The sequence below is a fragment of the Ptychodera flava genome, chromosome 17 (assembly GCF_041260155.1).
Source record: "Ptychodera flava strain L36383 chromosome 17, AS_Pfla_20210202, whole genome shotgun sequence".
NCBI lineage: Eukaryota > Metazoa > Hemichordata > Enteropneusta > Ptychoderidae > Ptychodera > Ptychodera flava.
The window spans coordinates 36,905,700-36,930,124 of NC_091944.1; the positions used below are offsets into that span (position 1 = coordinate 36,905,700).

At 36.0% G+C, this 24,425-nt stretch overlaps 1 protein-coding gene across 2 annotated transcripts in view; it reads left to right on the top strand.

Annotated features, from left to right (window-relative positions):
- The window catches only part of LOC139116218 (protein sel-1 homolog 3-like), a 39,702-nt gene extending 16,436 nt beyond the window's left edge, over window positions 1–23,266 (top strand). For both annotated transcript variants that reach the window (XM_070678784.1, XM_070678785.1), the window contains exons 8-23: window positions 637–866; window positions 1,654–1,788; window positions 3,032–3,149; window positions 3,649–3,710; window positions 5,666–5,785; window positions 9,004–9,147; window positions 9,609–9,671; window positions 10,318–10,491; window positions 11,270–11,397; window positions 12,130–12,216; window positions 12,766–12,856; window positions 13,307–13,394; window positions 14,041–14,147; window positions 14,952–15,085; window positions 18,778–18,880; window positions 21,306–23,266. In XM_070678784.1, coding sequence (XP_070534885.1) covers window positions 637–866; window positions 1,654–1,788; window positions 3,032–3,149; window positions 3,649–3,710; window positions 5,666–5,785; window positions 9,004–9,147; window positions 9,609–9,671; window positions 10,318–10,491; window positions 11,270–11,397; window positions 12,130–12,216; window positions 12,766–12,856; window positions 13,307–13,394; window positions 14,041–14,147; window positions 14,952–15,085; window positions 18,778–18,880; window positions 21,306–21,401 — 1,880 coding nt within the window. In that variant the 3' untranslated portion in view covers window positions 21,402–23,266. The remainder of the gene's footprint in view (window positions 1–636; window positions 867–1,653; window positions 1,789–3,031; window positions 3,150–3,648; window positions 3,711–5,665; window positions 5,786–9,003; window positions 9,148–9,608; window positions 9,672–10,317; window positions 10,492–11,269; window positions 11,398–12,129; window positions 12,217–12,765; window positions 12,857–13,306; window positions 13,395–14,040; window positions 14,148–14,951; window positions 15,086–18,777; window positions 18,881–21,305) is intronic.
- The last annotated feature ends 1,159 nt before the right edge of the window (window positions 23,267–24,425 follow it).

Here is a 24,425-nt window from a genome sequence, read left to right on the forward strand (position 1 = left end):
TGACCTCCAGTACCTAAAGTTTCAGACCTTAATTACTTTTGTCATTCTTGTTTTTCTGGTTTAAATATTTCTTGTTGTTTTTCTGGTTGTACTGTGCAGAAATCATTGTCATAACATCAATGTAGAATTTTCCTCCACTGCAATGAACAGATAGAAACAACATTTATTGTTGATCATTGGTAACCCATACTGGTATATACCAATTCTGATCAAATTTGAGTGACACCGTATAATTGCGGTATTTTTATTCTTTTTTCACAATGCAGCTTCTTGATATACCAACAAAAATCTGGTCAAAATGTCCAGTACTAATTAAACTTGCTAGTTCAGTCTGTATGTGTGTAGTGTTCAAGGCTAATCTTGAGGACTGAATTTTATCTTGGACATCATAACTTTGCACATTATACACAAGGTGTTATGTTTGCAGAGCATATACTTGTCTTTCACATGTTTTTGGGAGAAATATTTATCAAATAGATCAAAACTAATGAAAACATCATAAGGAAGTTACTTACAGTCATTGTCCATTAATGCAAGCAGGCCAGTTAGATTATTGCAATTGATTTATGAATACTCATATGAATACTTCAAGAATTTATATTTTACAGTAAACTGAATTCATGTCTTCTGTCACAGGGTCTTGTTCAGCTGATATCACTCGCTTTATCAAAAATGATTTTGTCAAATCCAAGACATCTCAAATAGAAACTTTGAAATGCTCACCATGGAAAGCACCAATTCTTGCCAAACATGCCATCGTTGTCAGTGAACTTCGTGAGCTTGCCGCTGAACAAGTAACCGAGCTGTCTGAGGAACATTTCAATGACATCAGTCAAAAACTTTATGATGCAGTCACTATTTACTTGGTGAGTTTAGAAATCCTTATTAGATGATATCTGTGATTTATCTTGACACATTTGTATTTGGTATACCACTTCTGTCAATGGGAATGTACTATGTATAAGTATTGTTGTTGAATTTCAAGAGAGTGTAATAATATACATCATTTACTTTCTTGGCTAGAAACAAATTGACTTTCCATATGTTTTGAATTGACCAACCAATTTACAAGTCTCTTGTAAGATCAGAATTTGATTTTGAAACCATTCATGTAGGATTAGAATCTTTCATCAGAACAATGGCTACATCGATGTCTTAAAGGGACAAAGTCAGCCATTTTTCATGAATTTTGTGTGATACAAGATTCTACTTACATTGTTTGACATGTTGAAAGATACTGACTGAATGAATGGGTGACCATACAAATATTTGAGCCCAGTTTTAGACAAATTAAATGAAACCATTGCGATAATTGATTAATGGTCATGACCATTAATTTGTTATCACAATGGTTTTGCTTATCGTGTTTAAAACCAGGGTCGAATATGCATGGTCATGCATTCAGTATCTTTCAACATGTCAAACAATATAAGTATCTCATATCAAACAAAATTCGTGAAAAATGGCTGACTTTGTCCCTTTAAACCAACAATAATCACTTTTAATGTTATAAGTTCACAGCAGTCAATGTTACGGTATATTACATGAAAATATTTCATGGTAATCTTGTCTTTTCAGTTCAAAATGTAACACCAAACCATTTCAATGCATCTTTGCTGCAGACAAACCTTTGTACATCATTTCCAATTTCAGGAGGAGGGTCTGTTTGATATGCCAGACATGATTACGTTGTTGAAGCAGGCTAGTTGCTATGGTAACCACGAGGCATCCTACATGCTGTCTGTCCTTTACAACAATGGTGTCGGAGTCAAAATGAGTTTGAAACTGGTAAGAAATTGTGACATGGTCTGAAAAACATGGACAGCAATCCATTTCTGATATTTAACTTCTACAATACTGAGAGTCATGACACTGAAGAAAGCTTGATACATCCTTCTGTAAGAAGTTATTGTTAAGATTTCTCGGTGCCATTGAATGCCATCTTGATGGATTTTAACATTTTAATATCTGTAACCTATGAGATTCAAAACCATTCACCAACATCTCACATAATGAGGCAAGGTATTATAAGGCATCAACTAGCATTCTGTATTGTAGGTGTTTGGAAATATTACACATTGTCTCTTTTTGGATACATGATAGTGACATTTTACACCAGGTACATGGTGAGAAGTCAACATACACCGAATACAATTATATTACCAAATAATCACAATGTTCTGTACCCAAAGTTCATATAGATTTGATATCACCAAAATTAAATCTTATAAAAGATTTTGCTCATTTCAACCTAATCTAGATAAATATTAGTAATACGCCGAATTTCAAAGTGGCATGGGAAGTGGTTCTTGTAAAAAGTTTTTTTACCAAAACATGATAAAATATTTCTAAAAAGTTATTGCCATGTTCATTTCATTATGATTTTAATACATATGTATGAGATCATCTGTATGACCTGCAAGCCAAATTTCAAATCAATATGGTGAACTGTGTTTGAGAAAATCAATCTTTTTCTCCAACTTTGAGAAAAGGAGAATGCCGTACACTGCATTTATTCCCCAACTGATGTGATGCTTGGATAGTTGGTGTCAGGATGCATCATGGGGTTGAAAGATTCTGTTGTTCAAATGAAAGTGATAGTCCTAAAAATATGCAAGTGAGGTTGAAAAAAGTTTGAAAACAGTACAAAACCTGGAATTCAGAAACTAGTGGTCAGATTCCTCTCTGAATTTTAGTATTGTGAAATAGAATGTGTGGATTTGTAGACAATACATTGTATTGTGTAATGAAGACATGATATGTTGATATGAAGATACCAATGGATATGTTAGTTATACTCAAATGTGTTCACTTATAGCCAGATAACAAGACAGGCTGACTGGCTGTTTATTCATGATGGCATGCTGTATTCTTATCAATAGTTTTCACATTCTTGAAAGAGGACACCTCCAGTGAACAACCAACCTAGCCTGGCTGCATGTTGTGACAGTTTGCAGCCAACTTCAAAATGGTTTGAACACTGTGTACCAGTATAAAATGAACTGATGTTGTTTTGTCAATTCATTGACAGGGCTGGCTATATTTACTGATATCAACACTTGGTAATTATAAGATAGCATTGATGGCATCTGGTAACAAGCATTATTTAGGATTGGATGGATATCCTAAGGATTATGACTATTCATTCAGTAAGTGTATGATGTGACATTTATCTGGTGGATACTTGATCATTACCCAATAATTGTGATTTTCATATCAAAGACAAATGAGACATTAATTTTGTATCAACCTAAAAGTGTATATCAGGTTTCATACAGTTTCTCTGTTTCAAAGAAACCATGCTGTATTAATCATTGGATTTGTGTCAAACCACTTTGCATAAGACCAATTTTACTTAACAGTGAAACTGCTTTGAAGCATGTAAACGTGTATAGATTGTGTTTATTCTATGCTAGACATTAGAATTATCCTCATTATCTGATACTAGTGCAGTACAGTGATATAAAATCTGCATTTTTGTTGAATCTGTTTTAATTGACTTTTATTGAGTCTTTTTTCTAATCACAGTTTCATTTAATCCCATTGATTCCGGTGATACAGTGGAACCACTGTGCTTTTGAATAGGGAAGATATATTTTGCATTTACATATGAATATGTCAACATGTATTCTTGACTGTCTTTCACAGATTATTACAGAAATGTCGCCCAGCAATCAGCCAAAGACAGGGAAGTTCACAATCCACAAGGAGTAAGTAGATTTCAATTTTAATAGTAATTTGTACGTGTGATACTATGGTGTATGCATAGACCTAAAATCCACTTTAGCAGTTGTATTTTTTCATGTATGGTTATAAATTGCAATATTTATTTTAAAACTATGATTATTTACAGGGACAAAGATGCAAACTCATTGAATATTTTTGTAAAGTTTCTCTGATATCTTTGTCATAATGCACCATGAAAGTATATTGACAAAACTTTGTTTGAACTTGACATGCAGACAGAACATACATAGAAAGTGATGGAACAGTTTTTGGTATCTGCCAAATAATTATGTCAATGATTTAATTGTGTCTCCTAGAAATGATAAAACTCAGAGTAGTATAGTTATCTTTATGATGACAATATCACTGTATTGAAGTTTTTAGCTCACATTTTTGGTATACCAATGTGAGGTTATCGAATAAGCTGAATCAGTTCATTTGCATCTGATTTGCATGTCTGTATGTCTGTATATTTGTGGGTATGTGCGGATGTACCCCGGTATGTCCGTCACACACAAAGGCTCCCATACCGCCAAAGCTACTGTCTCAGTATTTGGTGTACAGGTAGATGTAGGGGTTGAGATGTGAATTTGTTCAAATGAACACATCAGTGTCAAAAATGTGCAAATGAGGTAAGAAAAAGGGAAATCCTGCAAATGTGCAGGAGTGGTGGCATGTCAGTTAAAGACAGGCTAACTCCACTGACTTGACTCATTTCCTGTCATTGTTTATGAACTGTTACATATTAACAGACCTGCTGAAACCATAGACAGAAGAGGGGAGGAAGACCATCAGTAGAGGGGAGGAAGACCGTCTATGGTCAAACTAAGAGGGGCTACTAGCTGCCTTTCTGCTATGCATGTTGCTAAAGTTGACCTCCAGTACCTTAAGTTTCAGACCTTTAATTACTTTTGTCATTCTTATTTTTCTGGTTTAAATATTTCTTGTTGTTATTTTTCTGGTTGTACTGTGCAGAAATCATTGTCATAACATCAACGTAGAATTTTCCTGCACTGAACAGATAGAAACAACATATATTGTTGATCTTTGGTACCCATACTGATATGTACCAATTTTGATCAAATGTGAGCGACACCATATAATTGCGGTATTTTTAGTCAATATTTTGGAAGTATTTCATGACATAAAAATACATAAAAAGAGTAATCACATTTGTTTGTTATCATCCAACAAATCTCCTTTATACACTTATACACTTTGCAACTGTTAGAATGTATCCATACAGTATATCTTGTGACATCACAGATATTGTTGAAGATCAGATTGAAATTTCCAGCCAGTACTCATCAGCTGAACAGCAGTGTTGAGTTGTGAGCTGTGTCCACACATTGTGTTCAAGCTGTCTTGAGTTGTGAGCTATTTCCACACATTGTGTTCAAGCTGTCTTGAGCTGTGAGCTGTGTCCACACATCGTGTTCAAGCTGTCTTGAGTTGTGAGCTGTGTCCACACATTTTGTTCAAGCTGTCTCGAGTTGTGAGCTGTGTCCACACATTGTGTTCAAGCTGTCTTGAGTTGTGAGCTGTGTCCACTCATTGTGTTCAAGCTGTCTTGAGTTGTGAGCTGTTTCCACTCATTGTGTTCAAGCTGTCTTGAGTTGTGAGCTGTGTCCACACATTGTGTTCAAGCTTTCTTGGTTGTGAGCTGTGTCCACTCATTGTGTTCAAGCTGTCTTGAGTTGTGAGCTATGTCCACACATTGTGTTCAAGCTGTCTTGAGTTGTGAGCTGTGTCCACACATTGTGTTCAAGCTGTCTTGAGTTGTGAGCTGTGTCCACACATTGTGTTCAAGCTGTCTTGAGTTGTGAGCTGTGTCCACACATTGTGTTCAAGCTGTCTTGAGTTGTGAGCTGTGTCCACACATTGTGTTCAAGCTGTCTTGAGTTGTGAGCTGCCATTTATTGATGACATTTTGTTGTAGATTTACACAGAACATGTGAGACTGACTGACAAAGCAGCATTGGATATACACAAAGGAGAATCTGCAGACTATTTTGTGTGGTTGAAATATCAAGCAAAGCATGGCGTAGGAGATGCACAGGTAAATATCGATTCATGGAATATCTATGAAATAATTGAAAAAAATGACTAAACAGCAGTATGCTTGATTTGCTTCATGTCTTCATATATGGTAGTGGTGATATTTGTGGGCATTGTGTGATATAACGGCTGGAAACAAAAATGTTATGGCAAAAAATTCACAGTGCTGCCCAGTGTATATGGAGCCATCAAATTCAAAATCACGTGGAAACAACCTTTCCAGAAATCCCATATAGTTGGATTTGAATAGTGAATGTTGTGGTAAGAGGGCTAGTCACTCAAAAAAAAAAACAGTGCTAGAAAAGACTATGATTAGAAAGCAAAGAAACTCGTTTTCAGATATCATTTAAAATACAGTTTCTGAAAAAGGAGGACAATAGAATCCCACACCCTAGTGGACTGAGATGGAGTGTCTCACACTTGTTTGGGAATTTCTGTCTAACACGAGCCGAAAGCGAGTGTTAGACAAAATTCCCCAACGAATTTGAGACATTAGTTCTCAGCCCATTTGAGTGTTTCTCGCGTTCGTTCTATACTTGAGAAAATTGCTGTTATTTTATTTTATTGTAGAAAACACTTTTGTCATCAATAAATTTCTCTGATTTGATGTTATCATGCTCCCAGCTTACCAGGGACATAGGAATATGAAATCTTGAACTTGTATGACTATGACTGATTGGAAGTCATTCAGACTTGCTGTCACACTTGTCTTACAGTTTTTGTACCCTTTCACATATATAATTACCAACATAGTTACATCACTTCCAAGAACAGGCAAGAAAAGGTACAAGGATCGTTTTATCTAATACAACCTGTAACAATGACATTGATTGTACCGAGTTTGTAAGATTCAATATGTTAGTATGTTAGCTAACTGTTCAAAAACAACACTTGAGTGAAAAACCAGTCATCAGCATTATGGCTTATATGTGTATAAGTATATATAAAAGCCTCAGAAAGTGAACAATTGCTGGTCGCAGTTACAAGATGTGAACAGGGAAAATCTACAACAACAATTGCTGGTCGCAGTTACAAGATGTGAACAGGGAAAATCTACCAAAAGTCTTGGGAAAATCTACCAAAAGTCTAGCATAAAAAAGACTCAATGACATGCAAGAGGCTGGTACTCATTGGGGGCGCTGCTCCTTGCAGGCGCATCTCCACTTACAGACATTGAGTTACACTGTGGTGCTTGGGTGGCATCTGAGTTACCTCCAACTGTGAATTTCATGCCACTAGGACCAAGCCTAGGCTGTTGGCTAGCCGCATCTGTAGAATCCCAATGGGAAGTAATAATCACTAGAGCTGCCGCTGCAGAGCTGGGTTGTGAATCCATAATGCATACTGACTGGCCAATTACAACAAGGGAGGGAATGACCACCTGTTGCTACTTTCCTTTTATACAAGACAAATTTACACAGCATCTGTGCTCTCGCTGTCGCTCGTAACGTTCGTAAATTACGAGCAAAAATGAAAATTTACGAAAAAACAGACATGCCCGATCGGCCATTTACGAACAATTTTGTTATTTTTGAAGCCTGATTTTCGGTCAAGATTATGAATTCCGGGGAAATACTGTCATATCTCGTCTTTCAAAAACTACTCTGCCCTATCATCGGCGCATCGACAGTGGTAATAGCTTTGGACTATGACCTGTGCTAACATGAGCATGCGCGAAAAGGTTTCAAGATCCCGGGTCGTGTACTCTCATACTGGTATGATGTCATGCATTACGGTAGTTTCGAGATACCCAACCCAAACACTCACATGCTGTCAACTTTCCGAATGGACGTACGCGGGGGTGAAGCGGATCGAGGGAAGCGGGCAGTTACAAATCTGACAAATGCTTCAGATAGATAGTATCCTCAGCTGGCAAAGAAAGTTGGGCAAAAAAACGGCACCTGATATGAAAAAATTGGAAACAATGAAACCGCCGAGAAGAGATCAAGACAGCTAGTCAGCCGGAAAGACAGTCGAACTGCTGCATGCTGTCCGGACCGCCCATGGTTGAACGATGTACCGTACCGCAAAGTGTTTGTCTATGCATGGAGGTGGAAACGAGCCGGAAATCTTAGCCGGAAATCTTAGTTGTCATAGATTTGTCATTTGACGATCGATCTGCAGATTGAATTTTTTTTCAGTGAACATGCCAATTTTAACAGGTTTCCTTCAAAATATTTTACAAGAAACTGTCTCAGCAAATGTTATGAATACTGATAGTTTTCTTTGATGATCCAAAGACAATGCTGTGCACAGTCCCAAGACGAAAACGTTTATCCAGACAAAAAATAAATGACGATCATCTGCATTGTTTTAAAAGTATAACTGTCTCTAAGAAAACATTAGCAGGATCACCTGTCTCAGTTTGCGAACTTAAATTTGATGTTATAATGAGACAAAATTTGTGCGAAACCACAGACTGCCAAATGTTCAGATCAGTGGTTGTTTTAAAAGAATCTTAGAGATGAACATGGCATAATGACTGCAGCTATACAAGAGGTACCACCTAACACCTATGGATGACATGCGTACTTTCAAAGTAACAGAGCTTTCCAAATATGAAAAACAGGGGAGAGATTTTCTTGCATCTAAAACTTGTGCAAACACTGATAATATTAATGACCACTTCATATATTAATATATATAATCATCAAACACTAACCACACACACAAAGGGAGTTACAATTTGTGTCACAATACACTTGAAAATGTTATGTTGTGTAATAAAGATCTATTTATTGAATAACATTCATGGGCCGGTTGACCAAAATGACACACTTTATTGAAACAAGGAAGAAATCTAAATGTTACAAGCACTCATGACCCATGATGTACTGTGTTAATTAAAGGATCTTTTGAAAATGTGTATCAAAATATGAGTGTTCATTGTCAAAAAAAAATAAAAAGGAATTTTTCACTTTCCTTTGTCTATAATGAAATCATTCATCATTTCTATACCCTTAACATCATTTATTGAGTACGAGAAGTGCTTGTTGAAAATGGGCGGGCTCAGCATTACATAATTTGTGCTTACTAATTTATTTTGAACCAAATTCGTAAATTTACTAACAATTTTGAAAGGCCAGGGAGAGCACAGGCATGGATATTGCTTAGTCTTGTGGCTGTGAATATGATGTTTAACACCCATGTATGTTACTATGAACTCTCAACAAAATACCTTACAGTGTATTCGTCATAACATTTGTGTATTCCTCTCAGTCTACATTAGGTAGATTGTTGTTCTGGGGTCAACAAGGCGTGGACAGGAATATGGAAGCTGCAGTTCAATACTATCAAACTTCAGCTGAAGCTGCAGATGCTAGTGCTATTGCACTCTATGATTATGGAATAATTCTGATGAGGGTAAGTAAAATGATAAACTTTCAAACATTGTGTAATCCATGTCAGACCACCCTTTTTTGGACAAAGTATTGGGTACTGTGTAATTTTTTTCCTCATAGATAATACACATGGCAAAGTGTCTGACAATATTTTCTGATGTTTATTACTAGAAATACCAGTATATAAGTCGAGTTGCAATCGTAGCAAGTAATTTCATGCAAAATTAACTGACCAGTTGTAATCTCTGTGAAATCCTCTGTGTTTCTCAATCTTTCAGTGTAGAACAAAATTTTGATTTTATGCCTTTCAAACTCAAATGTTACCTCTTTTCACTCAGTAAATATCCAACTTTCAAAGTAAAAAACTGGACAATACCGTGGTTTTGAAAGAGTTAATTTAAGCTATATTCTGTTGTTCAGATCATAGCAAATCAAAACACCTCATGAGTACATATAATTCTTTGTTGATGTTTTACTTGCCAGGGACAGGGTGTAGAACAGAACATTTCCAAGGCAGTAGAAATTCTCCACAAGTCAGCAGAAATGGTAGGTAGAGTACTATTGGAACACTAACTCATCAGAATGTCTTTCATACTTGAATATATGCATGTTGACAACTTGGCACAACCTTGCCACAAAGTGGCCGTGAAAAGATTGATAATCCATCTGCTCTGATGTGTAATTAAGTTGAAACCTGAAAACTATTTTGCTCAACTATGGTAATGAATATGTAAATTATTATCAGAAAACATTGTGAGAACTTACAAGTTATGAGTGTTTTGCCCATTTTGTTTGAAAAATTAACTTAATTTGGATATTTGATTTGCAAAGTAGTCAATGCAAGGAGGCAGGAAGACCTATCTTAATTTGAATCTATTTATCTCTAAATTTTTACACTTTGCCAGGAAGTGTGGTTGGACTATGTGGAATTCTTGTTCTTCTAGATGATGACAGCTTTGGTATGAAACGTGGACAATATGACAGCTGAAAATTTTGGGTAGACATATACAAAAATTAATATTGCTGCAAACAATATGGTCCATACATGAAACGATAATAACTGCCTACACATCAACGCCCAGCATTTCAATACTCATTGTTCTTGAGAATGCTATATTCAGAAGTTCAGCTCTGTCTTTAAAGAAGTTTTGGTTGCAAGGAAATATTAATATTGTTTTCTGTTTGATGTCAGGGTCATGCTCCAGCTTTGAGTGCTTTAGGATGGCATGCATCAAAGTTTGAAGATGACCAGGTAAAAGCTGTGGAATACTGGGAAGAAGCTGATCGTCTTGGAAACAAAGATGCTGCATTTAACTTAGGTCATCTCCACAATATTGGTGCTTACCCAGGTGAACAGGCTGACCCGGTGAGTTCCGTAATTAATCAACATATCTATCTGTGTATGTCGGATGTTAATCCTTTGTGTGTCAGTACCAACCATCTACCTATCCGTCTGTGAGTCTCTGTCTGATGTTTTGTCCTGTTTTGTGTGATTACCAAGCATCCATATATCCATCCGTCTATCCATCCATTGAACAGTCCATCTATCCATCCGTCCAATCATCCATCCATTGAACAGTCTATCTATCCATCTATCCATCCGTCTATCCATCCATTGAACAGTCCATCTATCCATCCGTCCAATCATCCATCCATTGAACAGTCTATCTATCCATCTATCCAGCTGTCCATCATTGCGTCTATACATTCATCTATCCAACTATCTATGTATCTATTCATTGCGTCTATACATTCATCTATCTAATTACTATGTATCTATTCATTGCGTCTATACATTCATCTATCTAATTATTATGTATCTATTCATTGCATCTATACATTCATCTATCCAACTATCTATGTATCTATTCATTCATCGATCAATCTCTCCATCTGTCCACCCCTCTATCTATCTCATTATGTCTATCTCTATTTATCTGTCTATCCACCTATCTGTTATCTGTCTTGCTGCTTGTGTATCTTTCTTTCTTTCATCCTTCCTTTGGTTCATACGTAATTACTTAAACATAACAGTCTGTGGTCTACTTCAAATGCATATCTTGTGTACTGTTTGATCAATCTCATTGTTTAGCTTGCCATCTTGAGATATACTTGAAGATACTTTGTTTCTGTTTGTTTTACAGAGAAAAGCATTTGATTATTTCCAAAGAGCTGCTGTGAATGGTCATATGGATGGTGGTTTAGTTTTGTCGCAGTTTTACAATCAAGGTGTACAAGACTATATTGAAAGAAATCCACGGTTTGCAGTTATGTAAGTTGTATGAAATCATGTTTTCATTCATGAAATGGTTGATTGTTTAATCATATGGTCTGCCAAACTACTGGAGATGAATTTACCAGATAATTACAGTAACAGAGTGGTTTATTCATAAATCAATGAGTGAATGCTGAAATCAGGAGATTGACTACAGTGACAGTATTGTTCTTGATTCAGAATCGTAACAGAATGACAGTCGATCTGATAGAAATGATGAAACTAATGCATTTAATTACCATCATTCTGTTTTCTCTGAGGCTTCGAATTCAATGATCAATCTAGTGATTTCATGGTCTTGTTGAAACCTTTGAATGCAACAAAATTTTGTGGTATCCAATGAATTCCTTAGCAATTGCCAAGACATAGTAAGTTTAAGTGATGCAGAATAGCTAAGTTGGGTAAACACTTACAAAATGGAAAAGATTTCCAGAAACACAGCTGATAGGTTTAATTTATGCCAGGTACCACACATTGTTCAATTTATGCCAGGTACCACACATTGTTCAATTTATGCCAGGTACCACACATTATTCAATTTATGCCAGGTACCACACATTGTTCAATTTATGCCAGGTACCACACATTGTTCAATTTATGCCAGGTACCACACATTGTTCAATTTATGCCAGGTACCACACATTGTTCAATTTATGCCAGGTACCACACATTGTTCTGTATTAAGACATGCAGCAATTATTGGTATTACTGGTTAACTTACTATTCCAGGTGGGCTAAGTACATTGCAGAGGAATATGGTTCTGATTTGGGTAAATTACTAAAACAAGGAGTTGACAGTTACCTGGACCAGTCATGGTATGTCAGCTTTCAAATATTTTGAGAGATATTTGCTTTGTAGAGATGACTTCATTTAAATTTTGATCAGCTGAGGTAAAGTTTACAACAAATTAAAACAAGATTGAAAAATTCAACATTTTTCTGCTTGTGAAATAAAAACACTGATGACTTGATGTACTTAAATTGAGCAGTTCCTTCAAATAAATCAGTGTAATGACATTATATGTGATCAGATTATTTTCCTGAATGTTTTGTGTGACCACCATTGAGCTGTATTGACTTCTAAGTCACTGTTGATTGAAAATGAATATTGGCAATTTCAGAAAACAGTGTAAGATCGTTGTCCCTCCACAAAAATTTGGAGGGACCGTGGTTAAATGTAAACATGTCAAAAAAAGAGAAGCATGAAAAGGATTATGAAATCTGTACTTCATGACATCAACATTTTGTGTTGTGAATTGTAGCTCTGTGCAGTTTTATTTAGATGATAAGTCATTGTTTGTGCTATAAATGACTAACAGTAGAATTGATAGTGCCCATGTTTTATACATTTATTTTTGGAACCAGGGCTAAAGCCTATGTGTACTATCTCATGGCGGCAGAGTCTGGATTGGAGGTTGCTCAATTCAATATAGCTTTCCTGTGTGATGAGAACTATGTAAGTTATCAATGTTTAATACAAATATTTTTTAATATTCATTCTACAACTTTTGTTATATTTTCTATGATGGTTAAATTAATCTATTTTGAATCAGTATCCATTTTATTGTCAATGTCAATATTATGTACGATAGTGCGAAACACGAAGACAGCTTATCAGGAAATGTGAATTAACAAACTTACAATGCTGTTACAAAGTATATGTGTGATCTATCAAGTGTGTGGGAATTCTGTCATTTGACGCTTTAAGGAGAAATTATAATAAATATGATTGCAAACCAGTGCGAGAAATGTTTGACATCTAAGTCTACTGTTGATTGATGTCTTTGATCAAAATCATCGATGAAAAGCTGCTGTATACTGTAATAAATTACATAGTTGCATTAGTACAGTGGAATGTTACTATGAATGTCAGAGTTTTAATGTATTTGAATTATTCATATTGCAGGATTCACTAACAACAAGTTACATTGAGAAAGAATGTGCATTACATTTCTATAACTTGTCCACAATGGCAGGTCGTCCACACCCACACGGTAAGTGATCACAGTGCTATACAGATTGAAGGAACAAATATAGTTTAATATCAATCATCTAAGTTGAAACCATAGGTGGAGTTCTGAATTAGAACTCATAAATTGTCATCTGTTTGTCTAATCAGAACCAGATTTAAGTCAGGCTGCCTTTTCAGTACAACGTTTTCATGTCAGGAGTTGTTGCTCACAGTGGCCAATTCTGTCTACATTAAGCAATATAATCTACGTCTATTTCCCAGTGGGTTGCTTTCATGTCCAACTTTGTTGCACAGACACGTCTTTACTATGTACAGACATGCCTGTACTGCATTCTGTTTGATTGATTTCTTTCAATCCTGGTACAACAGCAAGACCTCATGACATAGATGTGACTGGAATTTACCCTTGAAACTCTGCACAAAGACAATAACCTTCACACTTTGCAGTTATACAGTATGACTGTGATTGCATTCAATCATGACTTTGCTTAACATCCAATCTATTCTTCCTGACTCTTACCTTTCATGCATACAATTTCGCAAAAAGGTACTTTTAGTCTCAGTCTATGCTTTTACATGTAGTTAAATTAAACCATGGTATTTGTCTTAAAGACTTGTACATATATATCTAACCATTAATGAATGCTTTTTTGAAATTATGATTTCAGCGTTGATCAAAATGGGAGACTATCATTGGTATGGCTGTACAGGAAAACGTGATGTGTCAGCAGCCGTTGATATGTATGTTAAAGCTGCCCAGGCTAATGATCCACATGTAAGTTAACAATTAAATTATAGGAAATATATGTCATGACGTTTAGATAAATTTGTACTTGGATAGGTGAACGCTGCAGCTCCTTCTTCAAAATGGTTCATCTGATTTCTTGGTCCAAAGTTAGCTGTGTCTTACTCTTAGGGATGATGATCAAAGTATTTTTCCCCCAAGGGAGGTTTTATATATCTATTGAACAAAATTATTGTAGATGCTTGCTAACATTTTATAAATTTTGACAATTCCTATGATTATCTGATCAGAGATGACATGTGATCATATGATGCAACGTGTCTTTTTCACATATTTGTCATCACTGACACGAAATGTTGAGAGTTGTAATGTAACCAAATTGATTTACATGAGTAAGACATGAATGATTGTATTTATATATTAATAAGATAGTAATACCAATTGAAATTTTGATGTAGATAACATCGAATTACCATTCACCATTTGAAATTTGTACATCCCATGATAGACTACAACATTTAATCTCATCATCAAAGAGTCACAGGAGACCAGTGTTACCTCAGATTTTTATAACCAGACATTTCACAGTCCAAGTCAAGGGTGTGTTGATTTACAGTTTATAGCAATTCTGCCATAATATTTTCATGACCAACAAATACATTTGCAATTCAGCTCCAGAAATTCAAGTTATTTAGCAATTTTCAACACACCATATTCTTGTTTATGATATTGTATACATGTATGAAATAAGTGTACTCTGCCTGATCACAGACATACTGTTACCATGCTATGTTGATTGTTTCCTATCTGATTTCATGGTATTTGTCTTTGTAGGGTTTATTCAACCTTGCATATCTGGTTGAGGAAGATACTTACATTAACACGTCTACATGGCAGTTACTTGGAATGCCAGAAAATATTTACAATGGTACAGACAAACAAGCAATACTCATAGACCTTTATCAGAGGTGAGTTTCAATAAACAAGCACTCCTTATTGTCTCAAAGAAGTGGTTTCCTTTTTAGTCGCCGCCGACGTAGTCCGGGGGGACTATTAGATTGGGTTCCGTGCGTCCGTGTGTCCGCAGCTGTAACTCAACGATGCAAGACCCAATTTTATTCAAACTTGGTACAAGGACAAGGTACTCTGGGATACATATGCCTGTCAATTTGTTTTGCGATATGATCCAATATGGCTGCCTGGTGGCCATTTTGTTATGATTTTTTCATGTTTAGAGCCATTACTCAGACATGCACAGGCTTGTTTTGTTCAAACTTTGGAAAAGGACAATGTGCTATGACATACATATGCATGTCAATTGTTGTTGCAATACGCCGCAATATGGCTATCTGGCAACCATTTTGTCGCTTTTTTTTGTGTCTAACTCTATTACGCAGACATGCCTGATCTGATTTTGTTCAAACTTGGCACAAGGACAATGTGCTATGATATACATATGCATGTCAATTTTTGTTGCGATACGCCCCCAATATGGCCGTCTGGCAGCCATTTTTTTGCGTTTTTTTCGAGTCTGACTCTACTATACAATGTGCTATACATATGCATGTCAATTTTTGTCATGATATGTGCCAAAATGGTCATCTAGCAGCCATTTTTTTGCAATTTTTTCATATTTTGAGCCATTCTGTTTTTTTTCTGAGGCCAGAACTTTTCAATGGATGATGAGATGATCAAAAAGAACTTTTCAATGGATGATGAGATGATCAAAATAACCTGTGTTTGTTTTGTTTTCGATTTGCTAAAAAATGGTTTGAAATTGGCTGCAGCAAGTAAAACTTATTTTTCAGGGCTGAAAATTTCCGTTTGAATGATGTGTGGCACATGTTGTATATGGAAGTTTCCATTCAACATTACAGTGCGTTTCACCTAGGTACCGCAACTCAGCGTATGAGATGAACAAATTTCACGTACAAAACACCCGATTATCTTGGGTATCACAACACATTTCAAAGCCAGCGACTTATCGATTAATTACAGTAAACCAGCATGGGCAGCCGCTGTCTTGACTGAGAGATAAACAGTTGGCTAGACTTGATCTACAATGTAGCTGGGGTTTTTTAGCTACTATAGACTATAGTCTATAGAAACTAGTGGGATGGGTATCCGTCCGGCATCAGTCTGTATGTATGTATGTATGTATGTATGTATGTATGTCCGTTTGTGAGGCTTCCGTCCACTCAAATATCTTGAGAACTGCAGTACTTACTGATTTGATATTTGTTGTGTATATGAAAAATATGAGTTTGAGAAACTGTTTTTTTTTAATTTTTTGATATTGTTGAAAATAGGCAAATTAATGGCGTTTTTTGGTAAAAAATCTTCTTCATAACCACTGGTCAGACAGCTTTGTTATTTGGTCTACAGGTCCCTAGGGATAACCCAACTTAGATTTGTTAAAATTGTGATGAAATATGCAAATCTGTATTTTTACGGAATTTTTTTTTCCATTTTTGGTCAGGTCATCCTGAAATGAGCCATCAAAGATACCCACCTTCTTCATCAATACATGTGTCACAAAAGGTTATTGTCTACATAACACAGCATAGCTCTGTCAACTGTTTAGTCGCTTGTTTTTCCAAAACCGCTGGTCAGACAGCTTTAATATTTGGTTTACATGTCCCTAGGATGACCTTAGTGAGATAATTTCATACAGTCAGGAAATACTTAATTTTGTATCCATGTCTATTGTAGCTTCAGGGACTTTGGCCCTATGTTTACAATTTCAGCTAAGAGTTCAAGAGGTGAAGGTATTGTCAACAGAAACTAACTAAAAAGTCACACATTGTAGATAAAGTGTATCTCTCAGTCTAGACAGAGCGGCTGCCCCATACTGGTTTACTGTAATTAATCAATGAGTAGGTGACTTTCAAGCTAGACGTTCGTGTTGTAGGTGAAGTGTGTCCGTCTCATACTCTGAGTTGCGGTACCTAGGTGAAACGCACTGTACTTCATAGAAAGCAACTTTTGTGCATTTTACGCTTTCTTTTGCAGGTGAAGAGGAGATCAGCTTTGAATAAAAATAAATTAAATTAAAATAAGCAGAGTCTTTGTCCATTATTCATAGTATTTACACTTATTTCTTATTTCTTAAAAAATAATTTCTGTACTATTGTAACTTTCATTCTGGTCTCTGTGTAAGTGTAAGTTGGGGAGATGGGTGTGTGCATTTATTTTATTGTTTTGATATTCTCTTTGGAGGATGTGCTTAGGCTTAGGGTCTGATTTTTTTCTTACTCAAGACAACAACCACAAGTTGTCCATACTGATGGCCCTGAAGAAAACATTCTTTTTATAGGCTGTACAGCAAGGTGTGGTATTGGACAAACCCAGTCCACTTTTCACAAGGTTAATACTATAACCCTATCCGATTTGGGCAGACTACAGTGAAGCGTACCCGATTTCAACAGATCAAAGGCTTACCTGGCTGAACTAAAAAAATTATCATACAATAAAATATGCCCAACAGCATATCCAAGGCCTGTCTGGGCGACTTGGCCATGTACCCTTTCCTGGGCCCCTGCCTGAGCTTTATGCACATACCTTATTGTGGTCGTCCTATCAATGCTACAGAAGTGTTTTTTGGTGAATGTATGTAACTATGACCACTATGATTTCTTGTGTTGAAGCATGTTTCAACTATTGGATTTATGCTCTTTCAATGTAATATTATATAGGGCTCAGCCCTTGGTGTCGCGCCAGGGGTTAAGATTGGCAATGTTATTTGTATTGATTCATGATAAACTGTAATTGTTACTTCATAAACGTTTATATGACAACTATCCCCAGTTTCCCTCTGATGAAAGCAGTTCACGTACTTACACGACGTCAAACCCTGCAGCAGGGCAGGTATAGATTTTCTGTAGCGTGTAAAAATTTTGGACAAAAATTGGCAATTTTTACAATGATAACAGCCTATGGCGTTAAACAAGGGACGTATTATGCAATAATTATCATTGCAATGGTAACCGCACTGCCCACCTTCCACTTGCAAGCTGAAAACTATAGCGTTCCGTCTAAAGACTTGCAATTTTTGAATCTAATTATTGACACAGGGGGCGCTCTTCTATAATTCAATCCCAGCATTCTTTGCGTATGCCCCCGTCCATATGCACGACAGTTTTCTCCCTTTATCTGTATCAACGATACTTTGTATCAGCGACAAGGTGTATAATAACATTTACTGGCTAATAAAAGAGGTATATTTTATAAAAGGCATGTTATATCATAATAATTTGTTTAGTATTTGTTTATTTACGAGTACTAAAAAAAAAAACATGGCGGCGCCCAATGAGAAAGAAGGGTACACTTCCGGTTACTCGCATAGTATATTATGAATAAGCGCATGCGTAGTCAGTAAGCCGCTGGCGCGACTATTACAGTTACAGAATTTATATTTTGCAGGGACTATGTCATTGACAATGACTTGTATAATATAAATCAGATTAAACATTGAATAAATAAAATGGAATGTATGAAATGAAGTTCAAAATTTTGATGACAATGCACATTTGTACATGCAAATGAGTTGAACCACACAACATACAAATATCATATTCATAACTTTTTTTGAATATCATTTATGCCAACCTGACAAGCCAATCACTCTCAGTTGTTTATTGATGACATCTCTATGTTGCAGATGTCGAGACCATAACAACGAAGATTCCTTTGTACCATGCAGTCTAGCTTTACTTCGGATACAGTTGATAGATTTGTGGAATAGATACAGTCTGCTTATCAAGGTATGCTTCTTTGAAATGAATGGGATATTGATTCATAATTTCAAGATATCATTGAAACTTCAAATAGTCACTTGATAGGAATCCATGGATGAAGTAAATTAAATTGCTATGGATTGAATAAACTTATTGGATCTTTTTACTGTGGTGTGCATCACAAGAATTTACAGCACAATCTTTAGAAAGATAGGTTTTTCAAGTAGACTCTGTACATTGCTTTCGTAGATGACGTCTTGACATGAAGTAGAAAATTTAATTTGTCAAGGCTATTCTTGGTAAACTACATGCAAGTTGTTGGCTCTAGTCTCCATATTTTTCTCTTTGAAAAGTGGAAGAAAAGTGGTACAACAAGTGTCTTGCTACCGAAACCATTGTTCATCTGATTATTTCTTTTCCGCTCTGCATGTGTGTATGATGTTTGTTATATTCAAGCAGTAAAAAAAGCTTAATTATTCATTCACCTACAGGATAACAATATTATATCCTCAAAGTTAGGCTCAGTAGAATTTAGCCCTCTGCAATATATTTGTATATTTTTCTCTGCTGGACAGAACATTACTTTATGATGGAAACTTCAGCATTATGTACATCAAATCAAATACCAGTCTGACCAATATCAGCAAAGATTAAGTGTTTTTATATATATTGGCATCAAAACACCATGGTTGTCATGGAGTTACTAGGGTAATGCCATTATGGTGTTTGTTAGTCCCCACGGACAAAGTCCGGGGGGACTTATAGATTGGGTCATGTCCGTCCGTCCGTCAGTCCGTCCGTCCGTCCGTCCGTCCGTCCGTTCACGCAGATATCTCAGACATGCCCAGGTCAATTTCTTTCAAACTTTGCACAGGGATAGTACCCTACCCCATACAGATGCACGTCGATTTGTTTCACAATGCGATCAAATTTGGCCATGTTAGAGGACTTTTTAGTTTCCACCTCCATAGACTCTCATGTATAAGGCAGCTGTCCATAGACTCCCATGTATAAGGCTGTCCATAGACTCCCATGTATAAGGCAGTCCATAGACTCCCATGTATAAGGCAGTCCATAGACTCCCATGTATAAGGCAGTCCATAGACTCCCATGTATAAGTCAGCTCTGCATAGAATGCCATGTATAAGGCCAAGTAAAATAAAAATTAGTTTCTCATCATATTCATATAGCAAAAGGATGCGGTGACACAGTTTTTAGCCCCACGGATGAAGTCCAGGGGGCTTATAGATTGGGTCATGTCCCTCCATTCACGATGATATCTCAGATATTTTGACAAAATGTCACGTGACCTCGGTGACCTTTGACCTCAAATATACATATTTGTCCATAACTCAGTAACCACAAGTGCTACACCCTTCATATATGGTATGATGGGACACCTTATGACGCCACATATTGTACCTCATTAATTATGCGCATATCTAATTTTGAGCAAGCCAATAGAGCTAGAGGTCTGATTTTTGGTATATAGGGATAACTTAGCAATACAATTTTTTTGACAAGATGTCATGTGACCTCAATGATCTTTGACCTCAAATATACATATTAGTCCATAACTCAGTAACCACAAGTGGTACACCCTTCATATTTTGTATGATGGAAGACCTTATGATGTCACATACTGTACCTCATTAATTATGCACATATCTAATTCTGAGCAAGCCAATAGAGCTGGATGTCTGATTTTTCGTATATAGGGATAACTATAGAATAGAAATTTTTTGATCAAATGTCATGTGACCTCTATGACCTTTTACCTAAAACATACATTTTTGTCAATAAATAAGTAACCACAATTGCTATGTCTTTTATATTTAGTAGGATGGGCGACCTTATGACAACACACGCTTTACCTCATTGATTATGCACATATCTAATTCTGGGCAAGCGAATCGAGCTAGATGTCTGATTTTTGGCATATAGGGATTAATTAGCAATATATTTTTTTTTCAAAATGTCACGTGACCTCGATGACTTTTTACCTTGATTATACATATATATGCATAACTCAGTAACCACAAGTTCTATACCCTTCAATTTTGATAGGATATTAGACCTTAAGATGTCACATCTTGGACATCATTTATTATCCACATATGTATTTCTTGGCTGGCCAATACAGCTAGAGGTCTGATCTATTTTCCCGATTTAGAACCATAACTTAGACATGCCTCATGTGTTTCAAATTGGGAAAAACAACATAGACCTATGTGCCCATAGATCTTAACATATACACTCCAGTGATACTTCTTAAAGACCACATTTACCTGCCCCATCAAGACTAATACTCCCCTATTTCAAGTGGGGACTATGTCATTGTCAATGACTTGTTTATTTCAAAAACTAGTCAGCTCATCATAATACTTGCAGTTAGTGCTATTGCTATGTTCTTTGATGTACACATATTTACACATGACTGTTTATTCTGTAGGTAATGGCTGTCGCTGGTGCTACTGTCATCTCATATTTGTACATTACTACATCCTTGACACAAAGAAGACAGTATTATGAAATGGAAGCTGTTTGAGAATTTGACACCTTCATGTCCATCAACATCATTTGCAGATAACATCTGTTCTTACAGGAATATAGTGACTTTATTTCAGAGCATTCCACAGTTCAACATCTTAGACCTTGTTCAGTTGTTAGTCAGTTCATTTGACAAACTATTTAATTTTACCCTGAGTAATAAATACAACTTTGTGTACCTACAGGAGCAGTAGTGACAGAATTTTTAGACAGAATCATTTATTTACTGATACCAGAACAGTTCAAATTTCAGCAAAGTATTCTTAATCCATTACTCGCTGCTCTTTGCAAAACAGATTTTAAAAATATGGATGATGCATTTCTGATGTTTGAAATCCTCATAACATTCATTGCATGGCCAGATATACCAATACATACAGCTTGGAAAGTGTGTCGCAGTTCAAATTTTGGAAATTATTAAATATGACAGTACATGCAAATGAGTAAGTTGACAGTACTACATGCATAAGCAGTGTTGTAAACTTTGACACAGTGTTTGCAGATACCATCCTCAAAATTAGTTTTGAAATTACAATTCTGTTGTTCAAATTATAGCATTACCTCAATGGTAATGGATGGTTGAATCTGCCATTACAGTGGTCCACCAGATCAGTGTATGCAATGTGCTACTATGATAAGAGATGTATACACATCTGGCAAACTAGACTGCAGGACGAGCTAACTAGATGAGCAAACTAGGCTTTAGGACTAGCAAACTAGACTGCACGTTTAGCAAACTAGACTGTAGGACTGGCAAACTAGACTGCAGGACGAGCTAACTAGATGAGCAAACTAGGCTTTAGGACTAGCAAACTAGACTGTAGGACTGGCAAACTAGACCACAGGACTAGCAGCCAAGATGAGCAAACTAGACTGTAGGACTGGCAGATTAGAAAGCAGTACTGCTAGACTAACTGTGATATTTTGAATTTACTCGCCCATGCCTTTACAGTAGATTTGTTAACAATTTTACTATAAAAGTGATTTTTATCCTAGGCTGAATTTCATTCCAATGTCAAAGTTACACTTTTTTCAGTATGCAAGTTGATAATTTACAAGTCTTCCACTGCAGGCATAACTGAGGAACAGAAATGACATTATTTAGTGATTGCCGGAACATTGCCACATTGTAAATTAACTATCCAAAGCAAAATTGTATCCTGTTTGACATCCCACCGGTTCATGTACTTGTGTGTTTACTGTAAATTGCCTTATACAGTAGGGTAGATTGCCATCTTGCTGTAACTGACATGGTCAACAAATTACTAAGCCTGACTTATTTCATACCATGTAGAACTACATTCAGTACATCACAGCAGAACACAATGTGTTAAAGAGAGACATTTTGGTGCAATTTTATAGTGTTGAATCTTTAGAAGATACATTTTACAATTTTTTAACAATTTTGAATTTTAAATGATAAAATCAATAGATTATGTATATTTTTAATAATATATCATAAATGAAATAATTTATTACAGACAAATGTAGGTACATGTCTCATGTTGATTTCACAATAGAGGCAAAAATGATTAATAGGCAATTCTAGATGCACAATGGTGGAAGTGTCAACATATTCCGTAAAACTCACTGAGGGTTCACAACACTCAGCAACTGGTAACTGTGGTTCACTGTGAGTTTTGACTTCGAATCATGCTGCTTGGACTTATCCAGTCATTTGTTACATCCTGTCTTTTTTGAAACTTAACTTTTAATGAAAGTTTCAGTATTTTTATGAAGTGCCTTTTGAAGTTGGCAGACAGTTCAGTAATAAGTAGGTTGGGTTTGATAATTGAATCAAGATAACTTTGGTCAGTCTAGTACTACTTTCTGAATAAAGGCATCCATGAATTCAACTGTTAATGATTTAGCCTTGTGTTGTCAAGATTCTGTTCTTGTCATCAGAAACGAAGTGTAAAACTGTTTACAAATCTCTATCAGGTAAAATAAATCTCCAGTAGGCAAATGACTTCTATGTTTTTCATATATTATGCAAAACCTTCCTGCAGAATTTGTTGTGTAAGTATCATAAAGCTGGAGCAAATGAGAAATATAAACAAAATAGATACAAACTAGAATATCAAACATATGAGAAATATGCTACATAAACATGTTAACTTGCTTTACAGTATATATTTAAGTGGATGGTTACATGAAGCAGTACTGAAGAAGTGAATTTCAGATTACTGATACACATGTGTATGTGACAAACATTCTTGTGCCTTTTCATATATAAAAATTGTTGGCGATTACATGTATTTATCCAACACTTCCCATTGGACATTTATAACGGAGTAGATATCATTATGACACCTCAGATTTATAGATCAAAATCTGAATATTTTATTTAGTTTGAATGACAGCATACTACCAAGTGAGGAAAAATACTGCAAAGGATGCACAAGGACATTTTCACAGCATATTGTTTGACACCAATGCCCAAGTGCATTCTTTGTGGTATCTTCACAATAATCTTGTTATTATACTTTGTACATGCGTGACTTCATCATCAAATGCAAGTTCAACAATTCTTCTTTGGATTTACAGTCCAAATGTAGAACGCCATCTTGTTTGCACTTCTTGATAGCTTGTGAATGACACAAACAGGTTGTGTGACATGTCTGGCAATCATCCAATGAATCACTTACAAGTTGAAACCGTTCAACAGTGAACACACAGATGTAGCCTCAGAATGAACTGCATATGTTGTCTGGAGGGGGACACCTGCAAACGGAAAATGTTACTGAATGGGCATTTTGTACAGCCTTTTTCGCGCACATAAAATTCTTTCGTTCTCAATGGTAGATGTATAATAATTGGTAATATTATTGAGTGAGCGGATTTGTCAAAGATCAGAATTGGAACAGTCTATTCTATAAAGGGGTTTGTCAAGGGTGCAATTTGAAGGTACTCCTCATAAGATGACAAAATGTTTGTGTGAGTAAATTGTTCAAAAATCTAGAAACAAAGCAAGTGTTCCTTGGCGTTGGAAGAGGCCTTGAAGTCAATTTTGTGATCTGGA